Genomic DNA, 19,765 nt, shown 5'->3' on the forward strand with positions numbered 1-19,765 from the left:
TGGATAGTATGGTTAAAAAATAGGTTTAGTTTAAGAAACTGCCTATCTTGACCAAGGTCGGCATAAATTTTCCATTCCCATCAGCAATGAATGAGGGCTCCTGTTGCCCCACATCTTCACTATTATGTGTTATTTTTTTCTCAATGTCTTGTATTTTAGCCATTGTAATAAATGTCTGCCTATATCTCATTCTGTTATTTGCAATCCCTACTATCTCTTCCATTGGACTGTTCCTAAGTTGTACCTCTTGTCATAAGCCAGTAATTGTTAAGTCAAGTGCTTTCTTGAGTTCTCAGAGTTGTTTTAACAAATTATCAAACCTCAGGGGGTTTCAAAGGCATCTATGGATTTGTAGGCAGCTGGGTGGAAATGTCAGTAGACAAGGCGCCCCCTTTATGGCTGGCATCTGAAGTGGGGCAGTTTTGTTGTAGTGAATGCTTGATCTGTGAATGATGCTGAGTCTGGATAGTTGTTAGTACTGAGCTGAACGACCAGACACACAATGGATGAGTCAGAGTCAGAGCAGGTGGCGTTAGATGAACCGCCACGTGCTGTATGTCAGGAAGGGAAAATCCTGTCACTGTCCCAAGTATTTCTCTGTCCACCTCCTCGGGTCAGTCAGACTCCAAGAAAATCCCAGTCAGTCATGCTCTCGTAAAACAGATTTTGAAAGGACAGGCCTTGTTAAGAACAGAATATTCTGGACATATTTTTAAATGGCTACTTTTTTGGGGCGCCTGGGTGGCTCAGACATTAAGCGTCTGCCTTCGGCTCAGGCCATGATCCCAGGGCCCTGGGATCAAGCCCCACATCGGGCTCCCTGATCAGCTGGAAGCCTGCTTCTCCCTTTCCCGCTCCCCCTGCTTGTGTTCCCTCTCTCGCTGTGTCTCTCTCTGTCAAATAAATAAAATCTTAAAATAAATAAATAAATAAATGGCTACTTTTTTGTCTCTCTGACTTTGGAGATAGTAGTTTCCCTGTGACCTCAGTTCTCTCATGGATCTAAGAAGAGTTGTTGATTTTAGTGTGTTGGTTATTTTCTTTCTTATGAGGACAGGAATACCAGCATCTAAACTCCTTACATGTCTGACCAGAAACCAGGAGTCTCTGACGTTGTTTGAGGTTTGTCTGCTGACAGCTTTCAACCTTCAGCCCTCCTTTCCTCCCCTCGCGCTCCACCTCTGTACAAGACAGCCTGGCTCGTCACTGCTTTGGCGCTGGCAAGATATTCAGTTCACTGAAGGCCCTGCCCCTGTACGCGAAGTCTCACCCTAGCCCACCCCCAAGTCCCAATAAAAACCCAACCAGGCTCCTTTCCTTGCTCTCTCAGGGCATTTCTCACCTGCTTGAGAGGACTGCCCTGCCCTGCCCTCTTGCATTATGGAAGAAACCTTTTCATGCCCTGTTGGCATGTGTGTGTTGTCAGTCTGGACATCTGAATCAAATCTTAGGTGGGAGTCCACCTTCCTCTGCAGGTGACTGTTAGAGTTACAGAAAAGGTAACCTGGTGTATATATTGCAATGCATTTTACTTAATTATTCTATTGATAAACCCTTCACATCTTCCCATACCAGTACGTGTCACCCTTTGTTTATAAGAGGTCTGTAACCAATTCTTTCAAAATAAACACTTGTTACCAGTTTTTGCTGCCAAAATCTGTGAACTAGAATTCAGATTTCTACATTACAGGGCAAAAAATAAAAAATAAAAATTGCATACTTCTTCAAACTTGATTCTTATATTTTTATCATCAAGTATATTCAGAAAATGATATGCATAATGCTTTTTGAGAAGACTTTGTAGTAATAACAACATAAACATCTTTGTAATCATCAAGATTTATAAGTGGGCAGTGGGCAATTGTTTGTCTCCTGAGGTTCCTGACCTGACTTCTCTCCATCCTGCTCCATATTATATGACCTCTGTCTTAATTCTTTATTCTTCATAACCTTTACTTTTTTTTCCCACTAAATGGTATTCTTTTAGTTTTATCTTTAAATAAATGAGTATGGGGCGCCTGGGTGGCTCAGGTGGTTGGGCATCTGCCTTCGCCTTGGGCCATGGTCCCAGGGTCCTGGGATCAAGACCCACATTGGGCTCCCTGCTTGGCAGGGAGCCTGCTTCTTCTTCTCCCTCTACTGTTCCCCCTGCTTGTGCTCTCTCGCTCCGTCTAAATAAATACATATTAATGAAATTACATTCAAAATGTGTTTTGGTTGGTTCTTTGCAATGGTATGTTTCATAAATGTTTGTACCTTGAGGCTGTAGGCCATCCAAATTACTTATCCATTGCTATGGTTATGGTATTTGGGCTTTTTCAAATTTAATTTTTACTCTCATTAAAAATACAGCTCCTGGGCGCCTGGGTGGCTCAGTCAGTTGGACGTCTGCCTTCGGCTCAGGTCATGATCCCGGGGTCCTGGGATCGAGCCCCGCATCAGGCTCCTTGCTCTGCAGGGAGCCTGCTTCTCCCTCTCCTCACCACTTGTGCTCTCTCTCACTATCTCTGTCTCTTTCTCTCTCTCAAATAAATAAAATCTTAAAAAAAAATACAGCTCCTTTCATTCTTGTATCAGACTCCAAGTGCAAATACACAATAAATTCTCTGGACACTGGAGAAAAATTGTAGATTGTGATCAAGTTCAAATTGACAAGAAATGGCAGTGGAGTATACCAGTTAACCTTTCCTCTGTTCGTGCATGATTTATGTATTTGTTGACTGGTCATCAGCACACGGCATTATTAAATTGACTAATTTTTGTCCTAATCAGTGTGAAATGTAATGTGCTTGGTCTTTTTTTTTTTCTTATTACTTAGCAGATGGACTTTTTTTTTTTTAAGATTTTTTTTATTTTAGAGAGAGATGGCACAAGCTGGAGGGGCAGAGGGAGAGGGAGAGAGAATACCAACCAGACTCTGCACTGAGCGTGGAGCCCTCAGATGGACATTTTTTCATATGTGGTCTTCCATCTTCTGTTAAATATGTTTTGATTAGGGGCTCCTGGGTGCCTAGCAGTCGTTAAGCGTCTGCCTTCGGTTCAGGTTATGATCCCAGGGTCCTGGGATCCAGCCCTGCATCGGGCTCCCTGCTCCACAGGAAGCCCGCTTCTCCCTCTCCCACTCCCCCAGCTTGTGCTCCCTCTCTCTATCAAATAAATAAGTAAAATTTTGGGGCACCTGGGTGGCTCAGTCGTTAAGCATCTGCCTTCAGCTCAGGTCATGATCCCAGGGTCCTGGGATCGAGCTCCGCGTCGGGCTCCCTGCTCTGCAGGAAGCCTGCTTCTCCCTCTCTGCTTGCTGCTCTACCTATCTGTGCTCTCTCTCTCTCTACATCTCGTCAAATAAATAAAATCTTAAAAAAAAATAAGTAAAATTTTTAAAAATATATGTTTTGATTATTTTCTAATTTTTAAACTATGTTCATCTTACTCTGCACACTTTTTTTAAAGTTTTTTTTTTAAGATTTTATTTATCCATCTGACAGAGAGAGAGAGAGCATGGCGGGGGAGTGGCAGGCAGAGGGAGGAGCATACTCCCTGCTGAGCAAGGAGCCTGACTCAGGGCTCTATCCCAGGACCCTGGGATCATGACCTGAGCCGAAGGCAGACGCCCAACCAACTGAGCCACTCAGGCACTCCCTAATTCTTTAATATTGCATGTTAATACAGATATTTTCTTCTACCTTGTTTTTTAATTTCCTTAGTTTGATTATGAATTGTTCAGTCTCTTGTTTCAGGTCTTACTTTTTCCCTTATCTGAGAAAATTCTCCCCATTTTTGGATCAATGAAGCATTTATCTATGACTTCTACATGTGTCCTAGTTTTATCTTTCACATTTAAATCTACAATGAATTGGCTATATTACATGGAATAGAAGTGAATACAGTGCATTTTTCCAGTTAGATAACAGTTTGTTTTTGCCCCACGTATTAAAAGGGTTTCTGATGTCTGCCACTGCTCTACGATGCCTGATCTGTCCTTGACCATCTTTCAGTATTTAATGCTGGCCCAGGGAAGATACTTTTCCTTTCTCTTGGTCTGTTTTTCTCTGTGCTAATAGTATGCTGTCTGGAATCCTATAGTTTGAAAATCTTTGATGTATATTAGGCAAGCCGCCCGTTTGTCCTTTAGAAGACCTTGACCATTTTTTTTGACATTTGTTCCTCATATTAGGTTTGGAGGAGTAGTTTTTGTTGAGCCCCAAAAAAGTCTGTTTTGGGGATTGATGGGATTTTATAAAAATACATTTTGGGAGAGGAAACATCTTGGGAAATTGAGTTATTTCTAAGAACATGTACCATATTTTCACTTTTTTTCATTCTCCTTTGATACGCAATAAAAATTTAAATCTTGGGACGCTTGGGTGGCTTAGTCGGTCCAGCAGCTGCCTTCGGCTCGGGTCCTGATCCCAGGGTCCTGGGATCGAGTCCTGCATAGGGCTCCTTGCTTGGCAGGGAGCCTGCTTCTCCCTCTGCCTGCCTCTTCCCCTGCTTGTGCTCTCTGTCTCTCTCTCTCTCTCTCTCTCTCTGACAAATAAATAAAATCTTTAAAAAAAAATTTTTTTTTTTAATCTTTTTGGGTGCCTGGGTGGCTCAGTCAGTTAAGCGGCTGCCTTCGGCTCAGGTCATGATCCCGGGGCCCTGGGATCAAGACCCACACATCAGGCTCCCTGCTCAGCGGGCAGCCTGCTTTTCCCTTTCCCTTTGCCTCCTGATCCCTGTGTTTGTGCTCACTCTCTCTCTGTCAAATAAATACATAAAATCTTTTAAAATTTTAAATCTTTTTCTATTAGAATAATTAAATATCATTCATTAGTCTTGCTTAGTATTTAATTAAATTTGTTGGGCGGGGGCGGGGGCGCCTGGCTGGCTCAGTTGGAAGAGAATGTGCCTCTTGATCCCAGGTCGTGAGTTTGAGCCCCACATTGGATATAGAGATTACTTAAAAATAAATAAACTTTAAAAATATATATAAGTAGGGGCGCCTGGTGTCTCAGTCGTTAAGCTTCTGCCTTCGGCTCAGGTCATGATCCCGGGGTCCTGGGATAAAGCCCTACATCAGGCTCTCTGCTCTGCGGGAAGCCTGCTTCTCCCTCTCCCACTCCCCCTGCTTGTGTTCCCTCTCTCACTGTGTCTCTCTCTGTCAAATAAATAAATAAAATCTTTAAATATATGTAAATTTGTTCTGGAGGAAACCAGATGCAAGCTTCAAGGAGATGTTATCTCCTATTGTAATCCATAGGATGGGTTCAATTCCCCAAGCAACAAGTTGTGACAACACATGTAAAATATTGTTTTCCCGGGAAGCTCATTAGAGACTCAGTGCCTCGGTCACATAGGCACCCTATGCTGTGCGTAATGAAAGTTCAGACTCTCAGAAGGAAACTAGAGTTTGGGATACATCATATTCTTTGCATAAACAGTTTAGGCACACTGAGTCACTCTCATCAGATTGGTGGGGCCCCTTCTACATCCTGGCTCCCAGATACCAGTGAAGGACAAATACTGTGAGTAGGCATTTGTAAGGATCAGCAGTCTCAAGCCTGCTAGTAATGTTCACTCTCTTATGCACACTAGGTAGTAGGACACTGTTATGAGCAAGTGCTGCAGGTCCACTATAGAAAGAGTCTTTAGAGCCAACCCAAGGAGCTCATTGGATCTCTGAGAAGTGTGGGTTTCCTATTCTGTTTTCTTAACCAAATGGGCAAATTCTGCCATCCAAATTACTGTGTAGGAGCCTTTTCTCTATCACCTGCATGTAGACATCAGTGGGTTAATGATCTTTTCAGAGACCAGCATTTGGGAGAATGAATTAGCTGAGGAGTATCTGTGCCCAGAGGTTAGGAAGTCATACTCCTGTGCCCCACATGAGGACACAGAAGTGAGAGAAATGGAAGGGCAGCCTCTAGGGCAGCTGGTGGAAAATCACTGCCTCCCGAAATTGGAGAAGGGAAGTTTTTATGTTCTTTTAGAGGAAAACACTGCTGAACCCTTTGTTTTATAACAATGGGTGCATTCACCATCAAACCATTGTGGCTTTCAAATGAACCTCTTTGCAAATTGCAACTTCTTTCCAGTTCCTCAAGCTCAGCAAGGCCTGAGGTACACTGTTAATGGTTCTGTCAGGAAAAGCTCTTCTAGCATCTTATCCCAGTAGATGTGCATATATATGCTAAAAACTGGTGAGAAGCAGCTCTGAGGCCCATGAGTATAGGGATTTTGTGGAGTTCTAAGTTCATTTTCAAACAATTCAGACAGGACAGAAAAACCTACCCTTTCCCTATTTGTAAATGGTAACAATGTAATTCTAGTATTTACTGATAGATAGGAAATTACAAATCAGTAATACCCTTCTGGGTTTTTTTGCAGAAGTCATATGGTAGAGAGGCTCTGTCAAAGTAAAGAAGGTAGTCAATGCGGAGGAAACTTCAGCCCTATTCCAAATCTTTTTTATACCTGAGCTGTAACTTCTGAGTAACTTTGGAAATGGGACAAATAGAAAGGAGTAACTGAATCTCTGAAATATCTTTATAGACAAGTTAAAATTAATGCTCTCTACCAGATATTTTCATTCAGCCAGACGTATCTGACTACTACTAATGGCCTGGAATACTTCAGGACAATAGGGCTAGCTGGTCCTAGTTATGAATTGGATTCCCACGGGAATAGAAGGAAAAGTGGAATAGTGGAAAATAGTGGAAATAGAAGGAAAAGCTCCCAATGTTTCGCTATGTTTTTATTCATTAAAACTTCATGAAGATGTGACCCTGTGCTTCATGTGCTGTGTGATAATGGTGTGTAATAAGGAAGGAGCTGAGTTTTTTTTCTCACAAGGAATTGATGGTCTTAAAATGGAAATGTTTCTTTCCTTCGTATATCATTTATTTCATTCTCTAATGTGCTTGGGACTCTACCATTAGAGAGCAATGAGACTTGAAGTGAAACTAGTAAAAAAGTAGAAATAATTTATGTGTGTTCATGATGCTCCTAAATTTATGAGGAAATGATTACATATCGAGAGTGAGAATTCTGATGACCAAGTCATGGAATATTTTGAGATTACAGAATCATGTGAACTTCTTATGAATTGACTATAGATTTCTAGTGCTGTCTCATTCATCCTCCTCTACACATAATGTGGGACGTTTTAGGACCCAGTGGCCTTTGAGGATGTGGCTGTAAACTTTACCCTGGAGGAATGGGCTCTGCTGGATCCTTCACAGAAGAAACTCTACAGAGATGTGATGCGGGAAACCTTGAGAAACCTGGCCTCAATAGGTAAGGATGACACCTTACTTTCACCTTGTCAATCAGAGGACGAGTGTTTCTTGCCCATCAGTGTTCTTTGATTTGGAATGGAGAAAAGGAATACTTTGGTAAATCAGGCATGGTCAGAACTCATCATGGACTTGTAATAATTCTTCTATAATTTATTGTTTTTTTCTGGGTTTTCATTGTAGGGAAAAAATGGAAAGACCATAACATTGAAGATCAGTACAAAAACCAGGGAAGAAAACTAAGGTGAGTTGCATTCATGATGGAAAGGAGTGTCCCGGGGAATCTTTTGTATGTTACAAAAATTTAAAAGCAAGCAGTCACGAGACAGCCCAGCTTCAAATGTATTTTTTCCTAGAAAGTTTTCACCAAAAGCATTTTCTTAAATGTGACAAATCTTCGGTATTTGCAAAATAGTTCATTTGGAAATAATATTGAGAAACTCCATATATAACTCTCACTGTTTTCATATAATAGTTACAGTTGAGTCCTCTTACAGAATATTCATTTTCAAACAATTCAGACAGGACAGAAAAACCTACCCTTTCCCTATTTGTAAATGGTAACAATGTAATTCTAGTATTTACTGATAGATAGGAAATTACAAATCAGTAATACCCTTCTGGGTTTTTTTGCAGAAGTCATATGGTAGAGAGGCTCTGTCAAAGTAAAGAAGGTAGTCAATGTGGAGGAAACTTCAGCCCTATTCCAAATCTTAATCTGAACAAGAAAACTCCTATTGAAGTAAAACCATGGGAGTGCAGTGTTTGTGGAAAAGTCTTCATGCGCCATTCATCCCTTAATAGGCATAAGAGATCTCACACTTCACCTAAACCATACAAGTATCAGGAATACGGAAAAAAGCCTTATAAATGTAAAGAATGTGGAAAGGCTTTCAGCTATCTCCAACCTTTTCAAAAACATGAAAGAAATCACAGTGTAGAGAAATCTTACAAATGTAAGGAATGTGGGAAATCCTTTAGATATCGCCAATCTGTTCGAAAACATGAAAGGACTCACACTGGAGAGAAACCCTATCAATGTAAACAATGTGGGAAAGCCTTTAGATATCATCAAACCTTTCAGACACATGAAAGGACTCACACTGGAGAGAAGCCCTATCAATGTCAGCAATGTGGTAAAGCCCTCAGTTGTCCCAGTTCCTTTCGAAGTCATGAAAGAACTCACACAGGGGAGAAACCCTATGAATGTAAAAAGTGTGGTAAAGCTTTCAGTTGTCCCAGTTCTCTTCGAAAACATGAAAGAACTCACACTGGAGAGAAACCCTATGACTGTAAGGAATGTGGGAAAGCCTTCATTTCTCTTGGAAGCTTTCAAAGACATATGATAACGCATACTGGAGTTGGACCTTATAAATGTAAGGAATGTGGGAAAGCATTCAGTTGTCCCAGTTCATATCGAATACATGAAAGATCTCACACTGGAGAAAAACCCTATGAATGTAAACAATGTGGTAGAGCCTTTAGTTGTTCTAGTTCCTTTCGAACACATGAAAGGACTCACACTGGAGAGAAACCTTATCAATGTAAAGAATGTGGAAAAGCCTTCCATTGGCTGACCACTTTCCAAGTGCATGTGAGAACTCACACTGGAGAAAAACCCTATATATGTAAGCAATGTGGTAAAGCCCTCAGTTGTCCCACTTCCTTTCGAAGACATGAAAGGACTCACACTGCAGAGAAACCCTATGAATGTAAACAATGTGGGAAAACCTTCAGTTCTCCTCTAGGTTTGCAAATACATGGAAGAACTCACACTGGAGAGAAACCCTATAAATGTGAGGAATGTGGGAAAGCATTTGTTTCTCTCACAAGTTTTCGAAGACACATGATGACACACACTGGAGATGGACCTTACAAATGTAAGGAATGTGGGAAAGCCTTCAATTGTCCCAGTTCATTTCGAATACATGAAAGGACTCACACAGGAGAGAAACCCTATGAATGTAAAATATGTGGTAAAGCCTTTAGTTGTTCAAGTTATGTTCAAGTACATGAAAGAACTCACACTGGAGAGAAGCCCTATGAATGTAAGGAATGTGGGAAAGCTTTTATTTATCGTACAACCTTTCGAGGACACATGAGAGTGCACACTGGAGAGAAACCCTATAAATGTAAAGAATGTGGGAAAGCCTTCAGTCGACCCAGTTCATTTAGAAGCCATGAAAGAATTCACACTGGAGAGAAACTCCTTGAATGTAAACATTGTGGGAAAGCCTTCAACTGGCCCACATCCTTACATAAACATGTGATGAGAATGCACAGTAGATAGGTAAATTATAACTGAAAAATACAGGAGCATTTTCAGTCTTAACAAATACAAAGTCATGTAAAAACACCACTGGAGAGAAATGCTATAAATGTAAGTAATAGGGGAAAGTCTGATACAAATTAAATCAAGCATAATACTCCAGAGAATTCACTACATGAAAGAAATGCTTCAAAAGTTAAAAATAATGAATTTCATTCTGAAACTCAGTCTCTGGACTATGGCTTCCAGTTGTTCCTTTTCAACTGAACATTGAGTTGAGACAATTCTGTAAGCACTGTTTAAGCAATAGTACATAAGCTTAGTAGATAGTGTTTTTCCTTGAATCAGCTTATAAAATGTTATCTTTCCATTTTGAAGTCTGTTGGATCTATGGGTGAGTTAAAGTGTATTTCTAATATATAAGGAGGGTTAATTTTATATAATTTTTTAACTGTTCAGTAAGTGAAGGGGCCATGGAATAATGACATTTTGGTATTTGTTGGGATTTTCCTATTGACCTCATGTCACAGGTACTGGATATTCCTTAGCTGTTAAAAGTATTCCTCCTTTCATATGAGAAAAGATTTCTTTTACTTTCATCAAAAGAGCCTTATTTTCCTGGCTAATAAATAGTTGGCATAAATTTGTAAGTATGCAGAGTTTATCATAGAGTATTATCTCATTAGAATTGCTATTTACATATTTTCCCTTTACTCTTTGTCATTTCTTCTGTGATTTGGATTATTACACTTTAAGAGACCTGTGATCAGACAAAAAAAATGTAGAATTGGAGATGGCTCTCCTGGAATGTGTTCGGTCAACATGGGTAATGTTTTGACCTAATTTTCTAGAATCTGTTTTCTTTATAGTTTCATATTAGAATTCACTAATAGCCTCACTTGCATGAGGTTTGAAAGGCAGAAGGGAAGAAGGCCTTCGTTTTTGGAGTCACAGTACAGGCAGTGATAAGACCAGAGGAGTTTTGCATACATCGTCCAGCCCATTTTGCTGATTCTTTGTCCTGCCAGTCAAGAGTATCTTCAATACCACCACCAACTACTTGACTTCCATTTTCTCAGAGCTGTAGGTTTCCACAGATGCCTCCACAAGTTCCACAGCAGAGTTTGATGCCATTTGGATTTTCCTGCAAGCCATCATGTGTCCACCAGGCAACACATTTAGACTATCATTGTTGAGAATGTTCTTTAAAGTGCTGAATTCCCTCTTCTCTGGATTGTATTTGTATAAGGTCTCATACATGTAGTAAGGATCTTGTTCTCCTAAACTCCTAATGACTGTGGGTTCCCCATTCCACCAACACGGCTACAGTGATGCAGTCAAAAGGAACCATGTGGTAGTTTGTTTCTCTACTGCATTGTACAGTGACTTCTGTGACCCAGTCCTTTCTTGTGAGAATAAGCACCTTCCACTTACAGGCAGATTGTGGGTGTTTCTAACTACTCACAACTGAACCTAACTCTTCAGTACATTTTCAGTTATGTTTTTATGTGATTTACAATTTTTTTTTTTTATCAAACCAGTGTTTCTGTACATGTTCCTTCAAGGTGTCTTATTAACTTGTATAGTAACAAATATTTTCTCCATTTCCTGATAGGATATATTAAAACATGCCACTGCAATTGTGGATTTTCAAGTCAACTTGTAATTTTGTCATTATTATACATTCTGAGTCTATATCATCATGTGCATACAAGTTATTTTTTCAATTTTTTTTATTCTGTAGTTAATTTTTGTAATTAAATGTCTCATCATTCTTAATTCCAAAAACTTACATCATGGTTTTGTCAGTGCCTTCTTTCCAAAGACTACCAGAATGACATCTGTAGTCAAAAAGAGAGAGGTGGAATGCATTGTAGTAATTAAAGATGACCACAAACCATAAATAACAATGGATATCGGGCCCCCGGCTGGCTCAGTTGTTGGATCATGTGATTCTTGATCTCGGGGTTGTGAGCTTAAGCCCCACATTGGGTGTAGAGATTACTTTTTTAAAAAGATTTATTTTATTTTAGAGAGAGAGCGAGAGAGAGCACACGTATGAGTGGGGAGAGGGACAGAGGGAGAGAATCTTCAAGCAGACTCCCAGGTGAACGTGGAGCCAGACCCGGGTTTCAAACCCATGACCCATAAGATCATGACCTGAGCCAAAACCAAGTCGGATGCTTAACCGAGTCACCCAAGTGCCCCCAAAATAAGTAAAATTTTTTAAGAAATGGATTGTATCAGTGTGAATTTGCTCAAATGGTCTAGGATTTGGACTTGTGAGACTCCTACAGAAATTAATACATTTAAAAGCAGACATGTAAAAATTTTTAAAAAATAAAAGAGCATGTATACAAGGGAATTGGGGGGGAAAGCACACCCACAGACCGAGGGGAGACCCAAGCCCAGAAAAGGCCCAAGAATGCCTTAAGTCTTCATGCTAGGCTGGTAGTGGAAGTCTTCATGTGCATGGAGCCATTCTGCAAGGAATTCAAATGCCGAAGTTTCAACATAAGATCACATGGCATAGAGAGATACTTGAAAACATGGCCCACTCCAAAACAAGTTAAATCATAAATCTCCAGAAACCAACCCTAACGAAGTACAGACTTCAGACTTAGTAGACAAAGTATTTAAAATAATACTCTTGGGGCACCTGGGTGGCTCAGTTGGTTAAGCATCCAACTCTTGATTTGGGCTCAGGTCATGATCTCAGGGTTGTGAGATCAAGCCCCATGTCAAGCTCCATGCTGGGCATGGAGCCTGCTTAAGATTCTCTCTCACTCTGCACCTCCTCCCACTGGAGCGTGTGCACAACACTAAAAAAAAAAAAAAATACATACACACACACACAGATATACATACACACACACATATATACACACAGACACTCTTAAAGGGTTTAAGAGGAAAATAAAGTCAGGAGAAGAATAGATGAAGAAATTGAGAACATTAAAGAGAAATTTTTTAAAAAAAGATTTTATTTTATTGATTTATTTGGCAGAGAAAGCAGGAGAGCACAAGCAGTGGGAGCAGCAGAGGGAGAGGGAGAAACAGGCCCCCTGTCGAGCAAGGGAGCCCAATGCGGGGCTTGATCCCAGGACCCTGGGATCATGACCTGAGCTGAAGTCAGTCACTTAACCAACTGAGCCACCCAGGCGCCTGAGAAATTTTTAAACTGAATTGAAAAAAGTCACTAGAAGGATCAAAAGCAGATTTGGAACATGCAGAAGAAACAATCTGTGAACCTGAAAACAGGTCATTTGAAATGATAAGTCTGAGGAGCAGAGAAAAAAAGAATAAAGGAAAGTAAGCCAAGGAACTTCTGGGATACCATTAAACCGACCAATATTCACGTTATGGGAGTCCCAGAAGGAGAAAAGGGAGAGGAAGGGGCAGAGAATTCATTTGAACCAGCAGTGGTGGAATATCCTCCTTTCTATGTCTTCTCAGTCTGCTATTTCCATTATGCATATGTTTTTGTACTTAGTGTTCCACATTTTCCAAGGACTCTCTTCATTTTTCTTCATTCTTATCTGTTCTTTAGATTGCATAATCTCTCTCCATCAGTAACTTCTTGTTGATATACTGTAATGTGACATCATTATCATATCCTCCTTTACTTCTTTAAATATGGTTTCCCTTAGTTCTTTGAGCATATTTATAATGGGTGCCCTGAAGTCTGTGTTAAATCTATCATCTAGATCATCTCAGGCAGTTGTCTGCCTTTTTTCTGTTTTAAGCCAATCATTTCCATTTACTTGCATGTATTACACATTTTCAGTTGAAAATTGGACATTCTAGATCATGTACTTTTCAGGACTGCTTGTTTTATTGGTTTTGTGATTAGCTGACTTTTTGGTGACATCTGTTTTTTCCAATGTGAGCCTCAGATGTTGCTTTCCAGAGGGCACAGCCCTGGTCTTGCTTACAGTCTCAATGGGATGACTGGTTTTGACAGGGCTCTCTCCCTCTCTCTCTCTTTTTTTTTAAAGATTTTATTTATTTGAGAGAGAGAATTAGATAGAGAGCATGAGGGGGGTAGGGTCCGACGGAGAAGCAGACTCCCTGCTGAGCAGGGAGCCCGATGTGGAACTCGATCCCGGGACTCCAGGATCATTACCTGAGCCGAAGGCAGTCGCTTAACTAACTGAGCCACCCAGGCGCCCCTCTCTCATTGACTCTTTTCCCTTATCACACTGTTATGGCAGACTGGTTGCTTTATTGTTTTTAACAGTACCCTGGGGCATAAATTGCTCCAGAGCCTGATCCAATTTCATTCCTGCCCCTTTGTAGAAGTAGTTTTTGAGGCCAGGGTTTGAGGTTTGTTCTAATCCCAAGAGGGCTTTCCTTATCTGTCTTTCTCTGGTTCTCTAGTAAACTAACTGGCTGGCTTGTTTCATATAGTGATCTTGTGAAGCTACTAGCTTCCACTTCATGGCTTGCCCTCAAAACCTTCATTGTCTTCAAGAGCACCCTTAGTCATGAAATTCCACCCATTTGTTTCAAATAAACTTAACCCTTTTGGAGAGAGCTTCGGAGCTATCTGCTCTTAGGAACTGTCTCTGCCTATGAACAAAATCCTTGCACCACAACTCTGGAATAATGGGTGGGGATATTGGTCTGCTTTTCTCTGAATAACCCTCCCCCTTTTGGAAAGATTTTATTTGAGAGAGAGCACAAGCAGGGGGAGGGTCAGAGGGACAAGCAGACTCCATACTGAGTGCAGGAGCCCAACGCAGGGCTCGATCCCAGGACCCCGAGATCATGACCTGAGCCAAAGTCAGATGCATAACCAACTGAGCCCCTGAATAACCCCATTTTAGGAGAAAGACACTAGGTGTGGGTGGCAGCCTCTTCTTGACCTGCGTCTTGGCATAGAACTTCTGCCCTATAAATGAGCTAGGGAGAGGGCAGTTGGGGCTCCAGTGTTCTTAACATGCCACATCTGAAGTGGGGTCTCCACTCCTATCAGTGGCAGCCAGATGGAAATGATCCTCTGCAATATGTAGCTGGGAGGGAATGACAAATGCTGGTTCCTGCCCCTACCAGGAAGATAGATCCCTGGACTGAGAGCAGGATTGGGGGAAGTCTTGTGTTCTTGGCTGCCCCTGCCTGGAGTGGTGTTTGCATCATTGACATGAGAGGGACAGAAAGCACATTGTGGTTTCAGTGCCACAGACTCTCACTCCCCTTACTCTTACTTAGGTTTTATTGAATTCATGTTTATTTGTTATATGCCATTATGACACTTTCCAGAGCCTTACGATAATTGGATTTTTATTTTAATTTTTTTAAGATTTTATTTATTTATTTGAGAGAGAGAGAGAATGAGAGATAGAGAGCATGAGAGGGAAGAGGGTCAGAGGGAGAAGCAGACTCCCTGCTGAGCAGGGAGCCCGATGTGGGACTCGATCCTGGGACTCCAGGATCATGACCTGAGCCGAAGGCAGTCGCTTAACCAACTGAGCCACCCAGGCGCCCGTCGATAATTGGATTTTTAAAGTGACTTACCATTTATATTTGTTTTGCTGGGGAGGGGGTCCACAGAGCTAGCTCCTCATGCTGCCATTCCAGAATAGTATTTTTTTTTCTTTTGATACTATGGTGAATGGAATTTTCTTACTTTCAGGTTTGGATTTTTCATTACTAGTCTATAGCAATACAGTTGATTCTTAGGTCTTCGATCCTATGACCTTGCTATTCTAAGACTTCTTTTTCCCCTTAGATTCAATAGTTATTTTTACAAACAAGATTATGTCATCCGCAAATAAGAGTTTTGCTTCTTTCTTTCTAATCTTTGTTCCTTTAAGTTTTCTGCCTTCTTGCCTCAGCTATGTGTTCCAGAAAAATTTTGAATAGAAGTAGTGAGGGGGAATGCATTCAGTCTTACACATCTAAGTAGGATTTTACCTGTAGGCTTTTCATATGTTTCATCAGATTGAAGTTTCTTTCTAGATAGCATTTGGTGAGAATTAAATCCACTCTTGCCTTCTTGGACAAACTCCACTTTGTCAGTGTATAAACCTTTATACGTCTTGCCATATGTCATTTGCCAATATTTTAAGAGGTTTTATGTTTGTGGAGGTCATTCATCTGATTTTTTGGGTTTTTTCCTTTCCTTTTTTCAGTCTACCCAAACCCACTTCTGTTTCAGTGTCCTTTTTTTCCCCTCCAGCTTTATTGAGGTATAATTGACAATTAAAATATACTTAAAATGTTCATCATAGTGATTTGACACAAGAGCACCGTGTGAAAGGGTTCCTGCCATTTTTTTTCTTGTAATATCTTTGTCTAGATTTGATGAAATGATTTATTATGTAGTTGCTCCTCTTTTATTAGTGTGGTCCTGGTATTTCTTCATTAAAGTTTGTTAGAATTCCAACAGTGAGGCTATCTGGTCCATGGCTCTTTGTGTGAAGATTTTTTTTTAAGAGTTCCTTCCCATCAACCAGTAATATTTTTTTTTGAGATTTTATTTATTTATTTGACAGACACAGCAAGAGAGGGAACACAAGCAGGGGAAGTGAGAGAGGGAGAAGCAGGCTTCTGGCGGAGCAGGGAACCCAATGTGGGGCTCAATCCCAGGACCCTGGGGTCATGACCTGAGCTGAAGGCAGACACTTACCCGACTGAGCCACCCAGGCATCCCTGTGTGAAGATTTTTAACTACTACTTCAACTTCTTAATTTGATAGAGACCTATTCAGATTTTCTATCTCTATTTTTTCCTGAGTTGATTTTGTAGGTGTGACTATGGCTAGGAACTGTCCATTTCAAATAAATTAATCTTTTGGCATAAAATAGTTCATGATTCCTTTATAGCTTTAAAAATCTCAGGTATGTTTGTAGGTTTGTATGGGTTTTGTGGGTTTTGTTGGGGGTTGGAGAGGGTATACTTGTTTCCTTGTTTTTATATTTTTGTAATTCGTGTCTTTTTTTTCTTGATTGGTGCTGCTTTGATTTTATCAATTTTCTTGATCTTGTCAGAGAACCAATTGTTTGTTTTATTGATTTTCTCTATTGGTATTCTGGTGTGTTTCATTGATTTCTGCTTCTAATGTTTTTCTGCTTAATATTTCCTTTTTTTAATTTTACTTTTGATATGCTTTTTCTCGTTTACTGCAATTGAAACTTGTTGATTTTTAGATCTTTATTCCTTCCTAATGTATTTAAAATTATAATTTTGACCCTAAAAATTTTGTGTGTGTTCCATAAATTTTGATATTCTATTTTCATATTCATTTACTTCAGGGTGTTTTTTCAATTTTTTTATTATTTGATTTTTAATTTTTTTTGTGGTTTGAATTATTTGATTTCTTCAAGGATCCAAAGCAATTTTTAAGGTTAAATTCTTTTATTTACATATAGTTAACATTTTTTCCATTAAAATGACTTATTATTTTATTTTTTAAAGATTTTATTTATTCATGAGAGAGAGAGGCAGAGGGAGAAGCAGGCTCCCAAGGAGCAGGGAGCCCGATGCGGGACTCGATCCCAGGACGCTGGGATCATGACCTGAGCCGAAGGCAGATGCTTAACCATCTGAGCCACCCAGGCGCCTGACTTAATATTTTAGTAGAAACTTCTGTCTTGCTTTCATCAATGCTACACAGCCAGAGATTACCAGGAACACAGTTATAGTAGAACATAGTTGAGTTACTGACTCATTGTAATGGTGGAGACCATACACCATGAAGAACCATGATGCATCTCAGTAGATGTAATAGGAAGGATGGACTTATTCTGTGATTTGGGCTTACATTAGTTGGTTGGCAGGGGGAGGGAGTTCAAGAAATTGGGACATTGATTAATGATATTAGGAGGTAAATGTAATTCTGTGATCGGGTATCTTAATCATTAGATCTAGAAATGGGGCTAAAAACCAAAGATGAAGAAGTAATTGTCAATCATGTGTGCCAGGATAATGAGACACTTGGTAATTTCTGTGGCTTGGACAATTTTGTTGTATAATCCAGTTACAGACAAGATAGAGGCCTCACGTTGGTCTTGTTCCATCACAGAGAACAAACCTGTGTGATTTGGGTTGTCTGCAAGAGAGTTTATGTTCAACATCAAAACAACATAGCCTTGTTTTTTGTTTTTGTTTTGTTTTTGCAATGTTTAGAACATTTTATTAAAGTAAAAAATGGTTGAAATTAAGTGAAATAGAAAAACATAGTAAATATTTACAAAAACATTGAAAACACCACTCAACTCACACACATGTAAAAATGCAGAAATATCTTTAAAAGTTTGTAAGTTGAAAATTATGGAGATTTCTCAAAATGGATATAACCGCTCACTGCTGAGTATGGATGGCATTGATATAAGATCTTTGAGTGAATGTTGTCCCCGACTTTTTTGCAATCCAATCCTCCCTAGAAATTTGTTCTTTGGGAGATTCGAACTTGGAGACAGCCCGAGGGGACAAGTCAAGAATTGAGATAGTCACAACACTAATTTCCTTCACCCTATTGACTGTGTTGAGGTTATACAGAGACAGTCAGGCTATTTTTCTTCAGCCTCTGCTAATATTCAAAAGGATATGAAGAATATGAGCAATTTCTCATTGCTTGAGCAAAAATTCAGCACATAAAAGACTGAGTGGGGAGTATTTGTACTAAAACTATAAAGTTCTATCTGGTGGAAAATTACCTATAAAACTAAGGTAAAACAATCATGCTCTATCTCTTATTTACTGAAAGTATGAAAAGAGGCAGAGTAGACATTTATAACAATTTTAGCTTAATGAGTCGTCAAGAAACTGTGTTATGCTGAAGTGACCTCACAACTATCTCCAGAGTCCAGAAGAACTTGAAATCAGATTCTAAAGACAAAAGACACTCCAAACATAGACAAAGCAGAGAAGAAAACCATGCCCACGGTGGTCACTACTTAGACAGTATTATAAAACGGTAATAGATATTTGGGCTCTACACACTTCACTTTGGTAGTTCTGGATTAAAACTACCTTCCCCAAACAAAATTCAGAGGGGAGGAAATTAAGGGACTCAGGTAACTCTAAAACCAGTCTTGGGCTCAATAAGACCATTACTTAAAATTATCACATTTTAGAACAGATCGTCTTCATCCGATTCTTTGAGGTACTTTATAGGTTTCTTTGCCCATCCAGATTTGGCCTGAGGAGCCACAGCTGAGTCTAAGTCCAGATGGAAGTCCTCACTCTCGCCCTCGGATTTCTTGTTTGTGACTGTTAGAAATCATTTTCTCAAAATTAGAGTCGGAATCAGAAGTGGATGGTTTCCTTTTGCGGCGAGTTTTGGTTTGGGGGGGATCAGGCTTTTGAGGTACATCAGAATTCAAGCCTGGATCCTTTTTGGTTCCTTTTGGTGCAGCCCTTTTTTTGGCACCTGTACTGGAGGTGGAAGACTGACTTTTTGCTGCCGTCTTCTTCACCACCACCTTCTTTTTAGAAACGGGGTTTAGGATTTCAGTGTCAGCTGAGAAATCAGCAGCAGGAGAACCTGGAGGAAGTGGTACACTGTCATCATCATCAAGGTCCATTACTGACGTGGCACTTTTCTGCGGCTTCAGTTCTTTGGTAGTATGTTTGGGGGAAGCTTTGGTCTTAAGTGGACTAACATCTGATGATGGGACAAAATCCTCATCTTGAGTTCTTTCATCAAAATCTGAGAAATCATCATCTGAATCCAAATCCACTGTGAATTTGGTTTTTGTTGCTGTTCTCCGTGGCTCTATCTCTCGTGGAGGGACATCAAAGTTACTTTCGTTACTGCTCATATCTGATTCTGAATCAGACCAGGGGTTTCTCTTCTTTCCTTTTTTGATTGGTTTAAATGACAACATAGCCTTGTTATAACAGGCCAGCAACTAGCAACACCAACGCTTATCTAATCCTATCTGCCCAGCCCCCACCTTGCAGAGTGTGCTGTCAGACAGCATTTCCATTGTTTTATGGAAATTACTCAGTACCCATAGATTAATACACTAAAACTGGAGCAAATTCTACAAAGTAGCTATATTTCCTTAAAGCAAGTGATTGCAATGAATTTTAGTCACAAAAGCTAGTAAATGATAAAAGATTGAATTCAGACCCATACCATTTGGCTCAGAGATTGTGCTCTTAATGCAGTTCTAATTTTGAAGCATCTCCTCTGTGCCAGGAGTTCTGAATCAGAAGCAGGTAAACTTTCTGCAAAAGAGCCAGATACTAGATTTGCTCATCTGAGCAA

At 40.1% G+C, this 19,765-nt stretch overlaps 1 protein-coding gene across 3 annotated transcripts in view; it reads left to right on the forward strand.

Moving 5' to 3' along the window:
* LOC113917657 (zinc finger protein 791-like) overlaps positions 1–10,405 on the forward strand; it is a 34,671-nt gene extending 24,266 nt beyond the window's left edge. For 2 of the 3 annotated variants that reach the window (XM_027585555.2, XM_035722872.1), the window contains 3 exons: positions 7,152–7,278; positions 7,461–7,521; positions 7,914–10,405. In XM_027585555.2, coding sequence (XP_027441356.1) covers positions 7,152–7,278; positions 7,461–7,521; positions 7,914–9,567 — 1,842 coding nt within the window. In that variant the 3' untranslated portion in view covers positions 9,568–10,405. Of the gene's footprint in view, positions 1–7,097; positions 7,279–7,460; positions 7,522–7,913 lie in introns of all 3 variants that reach the window. The other variant, XM_027585557.1, reaches the window with a different exon arrangement.
* The last annotated feature ends 9,360 nt before the right edge of the window (positions 10,406–19,765 follow it).

Source organism: Zalophus californianus, chromosome 1 (assembly GCF_009762305.2).
Source record: "Zalophus californianus isolate mZalCal1 chromosome 1, mZalCal1.pri.v2, whole genome shotgun sequence".
NCBI lineage: Eukaryota > Metazoa > Chordata > Mammalia > Carnivora > Otariidae > Zalophus > Zalophus californianus.